The following is an 11,637-nucleotide window of genomic DNA, read 5'->3' as shown; positions in this document are numbered from 1 at the left end:
TTTCTATAGTGGACTTTCAAGCCATTTACCTGCCTTTACAGGCATCATTATGCAATTGTTGGGGAGTGGATCTGAAAGGGAGCTAATCTGGTCAGATTGCTGATTTGCAATTTACAAACAGGATGTATGTAACCTTGGTCCTCATAACTGGCACTTCTCCAGGACTTCAAGGCTCTTCCAAGTCACAGTGTAGACTGACGCTGTGCAGCGTCTGCAGGGTGATAATTAGCTTGGGGCTGCAGAGGACAGCATAAGCCCTGCTTACTAAACAGTTGTCCTTAAATGTCTACTCCTCAGAACTCTGCGCTGTACTTGTCCTGGGGGTCACTATAACCTCATTTTAATTTATAGCATTTCTGAAGAAAGTCTAGCTATTCTTGGCTTCCTGTTTAATAGCTACAAAATAAGTACTTTTTCCTGGTAACTCTGGAACTGCAACCTCTCTTCTGTGAGTAAATGCCAATAACTCTTATGATAATTGACAAGTATTATGTTCCTGCCCACTACCAATATTAAATTTAATAAAAGCTGTTTTATAAAATCAACATTACAATCAATAAATCCAATAGGAGTTCATGAAATAGGGGAAAATGCTTCCCTCCTTTCTATAGCAATGGTGTCATTATATCAAGAAATCCAATTCAAAGTAAATAGGAATATAGGTTTTGATTCACAGAGTTTATACAATCTCTGAAGTGTCAAAGGTCTATATTAAACTGTTTCTGAATTTGAACTCTAATAGGGACTGTCATACTTTTAGAAATCTCACATAATAATGGCTGTATTTATCAAGACATTGTTAGTGTCCAGAGCTGTTCTACGCACAACTTTTACAATTAAGTATTTATTCAAGAAAAAATTCATAAAATGTTTTTTCTGAGCTATGCATTGGAAAATGATGACCACTAAGATACTATCCTGAACCTTAACAGCATATAAGTAACCAGGCAGTTTGAAAACACTGTATTTGCTACCACAGAGGTGCACAGAGGCTGCTGGGTGTAAAAAGGAGTAAGACATCCAACACCCTTTGAAAAGGAGTCTGAGAAGGCTTCACCGGGAAGATTCTTCTGCTAAACTATGGGATAATCCTGACATGCAGGCGTAATATCACCCCAAATGGAGGAACCAAAGGCTTAACAAAATGACTTAAATTTCTCAAACTCACACAATAAGTAGCAGAGGTAGAATTAGAACCCGGGTCTTTGTGGATCCAAAGTCCATGTTCTTTCTACTAGCCTAGGCTCCCTCATGATAGTAATTTCTTTCCCGTATAGTCTAGTCTAGTCCAGTTATATGGATTTGGGGAGGTTGGTGGAGAGTTACAAGTGCCTCATCTTTTAAGTCAAAATTAGCAGAATTAGTTAATACTTGATTAACTTTATTCAGAAGAGATAGAAGTTATTAACATCAGAAAAAGCTGAAGGACAGTTATGGCTACACCCTTCGTACCTACATAGCTACTTCCCTTCATTGGCACATGCAGAAAAAATCTAGGTCATTGGACCAGAGCTGAGTCTGATGATACCCCTGTGTGTCTACATGACATTCCAGGTATGTTCTGGAACATTGAGTCTTGACATGCTGCGACTTGTGTTCTTATGTTGGAAATGTATTCCTTGTCTAGGAATAAGGCAACTGCTTACAGACCAAAATAATATTATTACAGTTAAATTTTTTTGCTCTGTATTAATTTTGTGTTTTGTGCTGTTCTTTTTTTTTTTAAACAGCCCACTGATTAATATTCCTAAAGAAAATGAAGATAATTATATATTTTTGCATTTGGGCAACAGCATGGGCTATTCCAGTAAGTATGCCTTCCTCAGAAAACCTCCTTACTGTGCTATCTTTTTTCAATGTAACAGTAAAATTTTTCCATAAGACTTTGCAGGTAAGCTGAGTTTGAACACTTAGATTTGCATTAAAGACTTTACAAGACATCTGTGGGGTCTCAGTAAAACCAAACATGCACTCTAATTCATGTCCTCATTTCTCCAATTGAAACTCATGTTTTGGCAGAAGGATTATTATTTTAAAAATTCATTCAGATTAATTTGCATTCAGTGTCTAAAAGTCAATGACAACTTTGTACTTCTTTGCTTCATGCCCTATGAATTTCATTCTAATATCAACAAAATCTGTATTGTTTAGATTTAGTTGTTTTCAAGAAAGAATAGTAGGAAAAAAATAGTATTTTTTCCAACAAAACCTTCATTGCTATTATTTATATCTCTTTATAAAAACAGTGGTACATTTATTATGGAAAATTTGTAATATACAGATGAACAAAGATACAGAAAAATTAGAAAAATTAAACCATTTGTAATTTTATTAGCCAACATCCATGGTTAACACTTTGGTATATTTTCATAATACCAAACATTTTGTTATTTACATAGTTAAGAATTTTCTCAACTATCTCAAATGTGCTCCTGAAGAGCACAGAATTAGCTTGTCTCTTGATTTTGCATTTTTACGGGTTCTAGTTATACCTACTCCTCTCTTTGTAATTTGGACCAAGATAATTTTCAGGTTCTTGTGCTATTGCAAGAGGATTGTTTTACAGAAACAATAAAGGCCTACCTCTTTGTCTTTGTAAAAGACCATACTCCTTCTACAGCTAAGATAAGTGATTTGGATAACACTTCAATAAAATTGGTAATACTATTGTGAAAAACATCTGTACGCCCAGTTTTTATTCTATATCTACATTGTAACATGCTTCTCTTTTCTACCTAGTTAGATCATACTTTGGCCTTTGTGTTATATGTTTTATTTTGGGGGGGGGGGCTTTGTTAAGGGGGAAGGGTATGTGTGTGTGCGCATGTGTACTAAATAAGAATATATTCATTTTTTAATATTTTTACTTTTGCAGATTCTTCATATCAAACCCTTGGAGAGACATACTGTTGATGAATCTGTGAATTTATATCTTCTAGCAAGATCAGAAGTGCCAACACAGGTATAGGATATAAAGTGTGCTTCATTTTATTTCCTATTTCTAAGCTCTTTTTCAAGATTCCATTAACTTAAAAAAAAACTGCCACTCATAATTTGTTTGCTGCATTTCAAATGGTAACAATGATTTATTTTGAATTGTTTCTCTATTTCAGGATGAATTAAACACCAATGACACCACCAAAGAAGGTGGTGTTCCTGTGAATGAAAGTGAAAAGGCAAGGAAACAGTATGCAAAAGGTGTTTACAAAGGAGAGGGGAATGGCTCTGAGTGCACAGAAGTAGGAGGAAAAAGTTCTTATAGATGTTCTTTGCTAGCAAAAGAATTGGAGAATGCTGAGAATGGGAATGGGGGCACAGGAATACCAGAAACATATGGTCATGATGGGCTACATGGAAAAGAAGAGCGCACCACAGTAAATGGCATCAGAGGAAAAGTAAATAGCATTGATAATGCTGGAGCAGCAAATGTGAGCAATATTAATGGAAAAACTGACAAAAATACCCAAAATGGGGATGTTGTTGATGCAAGTCAGAGTGAGAATGCCACTATTGTCCAAATAGATGGAAATAGAGTAGCTGGAAACAATAACACTACAGATGGTGAGGATGAAATAAATGAGAATTCCTGCAGAAATGAAGACGATACAAGTGAAATAACGTCTCAGAGAGAAGGTGAAAGCAATGATGATAAGGAGGCTGAGACCACCTCAGGGAAAAGTGGAACTGGCAACAGAGATGATGCCGGCCTGGGTGATTATGATGGGAGTCCTAGTGGGAATGGAGCAGATGAGGCTGAAGACAAGGGCTCTGGTGATGATGATGGTGAAGAGACAGGGGATGGGAAAGAGGGCACTAATAATAGCAAGGGCGAGCATGGTCAGGGTAATGGAAAAGAAGATGTCAACAGCGATAACATAGATAAAAATTCAATTAGTAATGAAAATGAAGATGATGAAAATTCCCATAATAACAGTGATGGAGACAAAATCTCTAAGGGTGAGGAGGGCTCTGACTATATTCCAGAACACAGTGATAGCCAAAGAAGAGAAAGCACCCCAAATCCCCATCACAGAGGAAGCAAAAGTGTGGAAAATGGAATCACTAAAGACCCAGAGTCAAGCGCTATTGGGAAGAGCCAACCTAAGGTTAGTTTGTGATGCTGATTTCTTTCAATGGCAGTTTAAGTCCCCTATTTTCTTTCCCCACTGATGGTAGCAGAGTAATAAATCATGACTAGCATCCAAATTACTTGAATATTTAAATGGGAATACCAGAGTCCTTATTAGACTCTGATACAGAACACACTTAAAAATCCAGTATTTCTGAAAAATTGGTTGCAATTCTAAAAAAGCCATAATGATGCACCATGTAAATGTCTATAAATTTCCTCGTGGGTGGACTTGTGGATGGGTTGTTATAGAATCTAAACACCAGAGTATTAGCAAGCACTGAATGAAACACATTTTCACAAATAATTCTTTCTGAAGTACTAGAAGCTAAACTCATTCTTGTCTATTTACTTTCCCTAGTCAGTCTTCCTCAGACCAATGCAGTTGTGCAGCATAACATTCACTAATTATTCTTCTCTCCATCATTCCAAAGGGAACAGAAATTGAAGGTCCCAGCAGTAGCAACAGAAATATTATTACAAAAGAAGCTGGGAAGGTCATTGAAGATCAAAAGAATGAAGGACAACATGTGATGATTATGGGCAAAGGAAATGCCAGGACACAAGGAGAGGCTGACCACCTGCAAGAACCTGACCGGGAATCAGAACCTAAACATAAGGTTGGACACAGCGAGACTGGGAGCGATAGTGGCAGTGATGGATATGCCAGTTATGATTTTGATGATGAATCCATGCAAGGAGATGATCCTAATAGCAGTGATGAATCAAATGACAATAATGATGCCAATTCCAAAGGTGACAATAACAGAAGTAGTCGAGAAGATAATTATAAGTCTGATGAGTCAAAAGATAATGATAATGACAGTGACTCAAACGGAGAAGAAGATGATATTGACAGTAATAGCACATCAGACACCAATGACAGTAATGACAATGGTAACAATGGCAGTGATAATAGCAAAGTAGACAGCAGCGAAGGTAAACTAGGCAGCAGTGACAGCAGTGATAGCAGTGACCACAGTGACAGTAAGTCAGACAGCAGTGAGAACAGTGAGAGCAGTGACAGTGACAGCAAATCAGACAGCAGTGACAGCAGTGACAGTAAGTCAGACAGCAGTGAGAGCAGTGAAAGCAGTGACAGCAGTGACAGTGATAAATCAGACAGTAGTGACAGCAAATCAGACAGCAGCAACAGCAGTGACAGCAGTGACAGTGGCAGCAAATCAGACAGCAGTGACAGTAAGTCAGACAGCAGTGAGAGCAGTGAAAGCAGTGACAGCAGTGATGGCAGTGATGGCAGTGACAGTGACAGTAAATCAGACAGCAGGGACAGCAGTGACAGCAGTGACAGTGGCAGCAAATCAGACAGCAGTGAGAGCAGTGACAGCAGTGACAGCAGTGACAGTAAGTCAGACAGCAGTGACAGCAGTGAAACCAACAGCAAATCAGACAGCAGTGACAGTGATAGCAAATCAGATAGTAATGACAGCAAGCCAGACAGCAGTGACAGCAGTGACAGCAGTGACAGCAACAGCAAATCAGACAGCAGTGACAGAAGTGAAAGCAAATCAGACAGCAGTGACAGCAGTGACAGTGGCAACAAATCAGACAGTGACAGCAGTGACAGCAGTGACAGCAGTGAAAGTGACAGCAAATCAGACAACAGTGACAGTAGTAACAGTAAGTCAGACAGCAGTGACAGCAGTGACAGCAGTGAATCAGATAGCAATGACAGCAGTGACAGCAGTGAAAGTGACAGCAAATCAGACAGCAGTGACAGTAGTGATAGTAAGTCAGACAGCAGTGACAGCAGTGAAAGTGACAGCAAATCAGACAGCAGTGACAGCAGTGACAGTAGTGACAGCAGTGACAGCAAGTCAGACAGCAGTGACAGCAGTGACAGCAGTGACAGCAAATCAGACAGCAGTGACAGCAGTGACAATAAGTCAGGCAGCAGTGACAGCAGTGACAGTAGTGACAGCAGTGACAACAAATCAAGCAGCAGTGGCAGCAGCGATAGCAGTGACAGTAAGTCAGGCAGCAGTGACAGCAAGTCAGACAGCAGTGACAGCAGTGAAAGTGACAGCAAATCAGACAGCAGTGACAGCAGTGACAGCAGTGACAGCAGTGATAGTAGTGACAGCAGTGACAGCAGTGATAGTGACAGTAAGTCAGACAGCAGCGTCAGTGACAGCGACAGCAGCAGCAATACATCTGGCAATAGTGATGAGAGTGACAGCAAGAGCGAGTCTAATGGCAGCTACAACAGAAGTGATAGTGACAGTGACAGTAACAGTGAAGGCAGTGACAGTAATCATTCGACAAGTGATGATTAGAATAAAAGGAAAACTCCACAAAAACTCTTTTGTGAAAAGTTTGATGAGTAATTGATAGGAAATAAAGATTTCCAATAAAGTAAAGAAAGGGGAGAGAGAAACAGAAGCCAGATATGTAAACTTTCTCAGAAAAAAACCAGGGGGATAAAGTCAAACTTTCAGATTCAGAACCAAGTTTCAATTTCCTCCGAGAGGAAATCTGAATGCATGACTTTTGGTGTGTGCATGCGAAGATATATTCATATTCTGAATATGTTTTGTTAAAAGTGTGAAACTAAATAGGAAAATACAAGGAAAATAATCTGTAATACTTTACACAGAAACCTCAAGTAATCACTTAATATATGATAACTTCAAATTTAAATGCCACTTGCTTTAGAGAATGTAGCAAGAAACACGCCTTAAACAACCCGTGGCTTTACCTTATTCCTCCAGTAACTATATATTCTGGATAGCTGGATAGGTGGCTTACTTACTGCTGAGTAAAAGATTTTAGAGTGATATCCAGCTTTGCTACTGATTAATTTGCTTATTCTAAGGAAGAAATATATTTGTATCAGGAAAAAAACCCCCAAAACCCTCAGCAACTATTTAACCTTTCTGGGTCTTAGGATAATCTTTGTAAAGAACAGGATAATTATAAATTATGGAGATTCTAAATGTGTTAGAAATGAATTCAGAGGCTGGTTTAGACAACAAAATCTGATGTATAGTATTATATTCCCACAAACAACTGCACAATTAGAAAATGGCCCTAAAGCTATTGACATATCTAATGCATACTTCGAACAGTGTCTTGTTCTACAGTAGCCACTCCCTAAATATTAATATATACATGAATACTTTAATGAACGGCTCTTTGAGGAAGGGGTCGTTTTTTGAGCTTGAGGTTCATCTATGTTTAGACCTCTAAGCGGTGTCAGTTACCTTGTCTTCCACATCAGTCTCACCAAGTCGAACTTGGTTCACGTTCTGCCCCTCCCACTTGTAAAAACTTTTAATTGTAGTAACAAATACACAACTAAAAATTTCCCACTTTAACCACTTCCAAGTGTAACATTCAATGGAATTAATTATGTTCACAGTACTGTGCTACCATCCATTACTGAAGCTTTTTCATTACCTCCAATAGAAACTCCGCCGCCCCCACGCCCCCACGCCCCCACGCCCCCACGCCCCCGCCTCGCCCTCTGCTTACCCTGGCCCCTGGTTACCTGTAATCTAATTTTTATCATTATGAATTTTCTTATTCTAACTATTTCATATAAGTGAAATCATGCAATATTTGTCCTTTTGTGTTTGGCTTATTTCACTCAAAATTATAGCTTCAAGATTCAATCATATATAGAATGTACTAGAACTTCATTCCTTTTTACACCTAATATTCCATTGTATGCATGGCTATTACTTAAAGAGATGGAAAATATCAAATGTTGGGGAAGGGCGCAGAGAAATAGGAATCCTTGTATATTGTTGGTGGGAATGTAAAATGGTACAGCTGCTGCGGAAAAGAGTTTGGCAGTTCCTTTAAAAGCTGCAATCCTACTTCTAGGTATGTACCCCAAAGAATTGAACACAGGGACTCAAAGAGATATTTATATATCAATTTTCATGGTAGCATTATTCACAGTAGTCAAAAGATGGAAACAACGTAAGTGTCCATCAACAGATGAATGGATACATAAATACGGTACACGCATTTCCCTTATAAACCCCAATATGCCGAAATTTCCAGACCAGACCGTGAAACTTCCTTCTTGCTATGATTCTTTTAAATAAAGCCAACAGTTGCAGGCAGATAATGCTTTAGACATCATCTTTTCTTTGTTATTTGAAAATCATATATGTGGCTAAAATCTAAGCATGTTTTATTCTGTTTTTGCACAAATGAGTTTAATTCTTAGTTTGGGGGTGAAACCCAAAACCTTAGAACATGAGGATCTCAAAGGTATATGAAAACAGTGATATTTAATAAGGTAGAAATTAGGATACTAATTTAAGGGTGAAATGGGTGCTGTGAATAATTACATGGAACAAGAGGTGCAAATTGAATTTGTCTCATGGAAATGGGGAGATATCTTAGCCATAAACCTCTAGGGTATTTGTAGTGATGATTTGTAATTTCCCTCCTTTTTCACTTATGCAATTATTTAGATTTGTTCTGATAAAAGATAATAATGAAGATACGTAGGGAAGTTATGAATGCAACTTCTTTAATGCTAATTTCCAACCAGTCAGTAGTTGACAATTTATGTTCTAAAAAGGTTAAGCACACATTACACAAAGAGTTTGCAGTAGGTTTTTCCCCCCTCTACCTCCTTCCTCCTTTATGCAAGAAATTTTTTTAGTTAAGGGATCCCTATTTCAATGAATATTTCTGAAGGCTTTAAAAGTACTGCTATCCATAAACTACTTGGAAACTCATAATAGTATAAAATTTCAGGTTTCTACTATAGTAGTCATGTAACTAACTCCAAACTTTACTTAAACTAGGTTCTTGGTTTTTAAATCCTTTAAGTTTCAGGGTTTTAAAAAATTTGTAAAATGAGGCTTACATTACCTGTTCTACCAATTTCAAAGCGTTGTTATAAGCACAGATAATAGATCTGAAAGTCTTTGTAAATGGTAATGCATATGTAAATCAAAGAGATAAATTTCTGTGCTATAATAAGCATCTGTTTATATGATTTGTTCACAAGGAAAACTCCCTTCCTACTAATGAGTTTTTAAAATGTTTACTCCTTCCATCACAATTTTAAAAATTAGTTATTATTTATTAAAAATGTAATATATGCATACATATCAAATAAAAACATCAAACACTGTGAAAGAGTATACAAAATATTCAATCTCCATTGTTCCAGACTCCCAGTCTTCCATTTCTCTTTTCTAGTGGCCTCTCTTATTACAAATATCTTGTGGAACTTTCCAGAAATATTCTATGCATGATAAGCATATAGAAGTCTAGTATACACACCATTCTTAACTTACTTTTAAACATTTAATAATATTCCTTGAATATTGGTCATAGCACACAAATATACTTTTTTTCTCATACTTGAGTAGTATTTCATTTTATGAACCTGCTCCTATCATTCCATCATATTCTAAAGTCATTTCCAGTCCCATGAGAGTCTCTGCAGGTATCACCTGAGACAGTAGTTTATGCTGTATGTATTTTCAGCCAGTTCTTGTAAAGATCTCACCTTAAGTATTACTGACCTATAATTAGCACTACTCATGTTAAATATATGCCCCAAAGACTTAAGTCTTTGGTCTGTTCATTTGCCGGTTGAACCTTGAATCTCAGCAGAGTTGCAGCCAATGCTTACTCTCCAGTTCATCGGATTCGCCCAGGACAACTAACAAAATGATGATGGACAACACCCATCACAAAAAGTAGAGAGTATCAACAACTGCAAGCAAGATATCTGCCCATAAGATATAAGCCCCCTCTCAATCCGAAGCAGAGTGAGCATCACAATTCCAAAGTCATCAAGATTGAGGAACAAGCAAACGTAAGGGGGGAATGCAACCATGGACCAAAATAGACATTATTATTCTAGTAATGGAAGAACTTGTAATATTGATATAAGGACAGTGTGTACCAGAAGCTCTGAGGGGGAAGAGGAGGGAAGAAGAGATGGAACGTGGGCATTTTAGGAGCATTGGAATTGCTATGCATGACATTGTACTGATGGATACAGGTCATTATACATTTTGTCAAAGACTATAAAATCATATGGTATAGAGTATAAATCATAAAGTAAACTAGAGACCTAGAAAAAATGGGAAAAAAGTGAAGTTTATTTGGGGAAGGGGGAGTTGGGGAAGATGTTCTGATCCAGGACACATGTCGCATATAATGAAGGAAGATGAGATCCTGACTTTCTTGTAAAGCCATATCTGCATTGACCTGCTGACCTTGGAGGCAAGAGTGGGGGCAGGCGCACTCCAAAAGAACATCTCAAGAGTAGATCCTTTGAACCTAAGGTGTCTAGTTTTAAGAAACAAAATTTGTTCTGAATTATTTTCTAGAGTAAAGGTTAATAAGCTCTATGAGAGCACTGCTTTTTAAACTGCAGGCTGTACTCGTTTAGGACATCATGCTATCAGTTTAGTGAATCATGACCAACACCTTTTATGATGAAAGAATGGAAGAGAAAAATCAGAGTGCCTCATACATAATGTTTTGTGAAACTTGATCATATCTATCTATACATACACACGTACACAAATAAAGTTTGTGCATATTATTAGCACATGGTGTAAAATGTTTGTCTTACTGTGATTACCGTCAAAAATGTTTGAAAGCCACTGCTTTAAAAAGCATTATGAAACATCATACTTATAATAATCATTTTATATTTATTTTTCACATCCACTTACCTCTTATATTCCCGCCCCCGCCACTTTTGAAGTGATGATTAAAAAAACATAGAAAAGGAAAAAGCGATATTGGTGTGTGTGTGTATGTGACTGTGTGTGTGTGTATAGTAGAGCAAGAGTGGTATTAGGGAGTGGGTTTCTAGATTTATTAAGTTATTTATTTTTAAAGATTTATTTATTTATTACCCCCATCCCCACCCCCTATTGTCTGCTCTCTGTGTTCATTCGTGGTGTGTTCTTCTGTGTCTGCTTGTCTTCTCTTTAGGCAACACTGGGAACCAATCCTGGGACCTTCCAGAGTGGAAGAGAGGTACTCAATCTTGCACCACCTCAGCTGCCTGGTCTGCTGCATCTCTTATTGTATCTCTTCTGTGTCTCTTTTTGTTGTGTCATCTTGCTGTGCCAGCTCTCCACTCAGGCCATCTTGCTGCACAGGCCAGCACTCCATGTGGGCCAGCTCTCCACTTGGGCCAGCTTGCTGGGTGGGCTAGCTTGCCTTCACCAGGAGGCCCTGGCAATCGATCTCTGGACCTCCCGTATGGTAGATGAGAGTGCAATTGTTTGAGCCACATCTGCTTCCCTCTAGATTTATTTTTGTCACAGTAAAAGAGTCATGGTAATGCTATCTCCTTCTGAGCAAGGGACAATGGTGCTGGTGGCTTTGTTGGGAATTCAAAAGATTACTTTCTGGTGGTAGGGATTACTCTACATATGACTGAAACCGTAAGATCTTAAAGCAAGCTCTCAGAGGTCTTATCCTCTCAACCTGGCCCAGGAATACCTTCCCCACCTGCCCTACAACAAATCAGGAAATTCAGTAAG

General features: G+C 38.1%; 1 protein-coding gene across 1 annotated transcript; it reads left to right on the top strand.

The window, feature by feature from the left end:
* The first annotated feature begins 223 nt into the window (after positions 1–223).
* DSPP (dentin sialophosphoprotein) lies at positions 224–9,246 on the top strand. The gene is made up of 5 exons (XM_012527349.3): positions 224–448; positions 1,731–1,807; positions 2,876–2,962; positions 3,114–4,106; positions 4,564–9,246. The coding sequence occupies exons 2-5, from the start codon at positions 1,757–1,759 to the stop codon at positions 6,424–6,426; spliced, it is 2,994 nt and encodes a 997-aa protein (XP_012382803.2). The 5' UTR covers positions 224–448; positions 1,731–1,756; the 3' UTR covers positions 6,427–9,246.
* The last annotated feature ends 2,391 nt before the right edge of the window (positions 9,247–11,637 follow it).

This window comes from Dasypus novemcinctus, chromosome 1, assembly GCF_030445035.2.
Source record: "Dasypus novemcinctus isolate mDasNov1 chromosome 1, mDasNov1.1.hap2, whole genome shotgun sequence".
NCBI classification, from domain to species: Eukaryota; Metazoa; Chordata; class Mammalia; order Cingulata; family Dasypodidae; genus Dasypus; species Dasypus novemcinctus.
This window is presented reverse-complemented; position numbering and strand designations above follow the sequence as displayed.

What these genes read in the sequence shown, in the direction of transcription:
- DSPP (XM_012527349.3), top strand. Translation starts at nt 1,757, where the DNA reads ATGAAGATAATTATATATTTTTGCATTTGGGCAACAGCATGGGCTATT. An exon ending in GATCAGAAGTGCCAACACAG is followed by an intron (nt 2,963 to 3,113) that starts GTATAGGATATA and finishes TCTCTATTTCAG; the next exon opens with GATGAATTAAACACCAATGA. An exon ending in TTGGGAAGAGCCAACCTAAG is followed by an intron (nt 4,107 to 4,563) that starts GTTAGTTTGTGA and finishes ATCATTCCAAAG; the next exon opens with GGAACAGAAATTGAAGGTCC.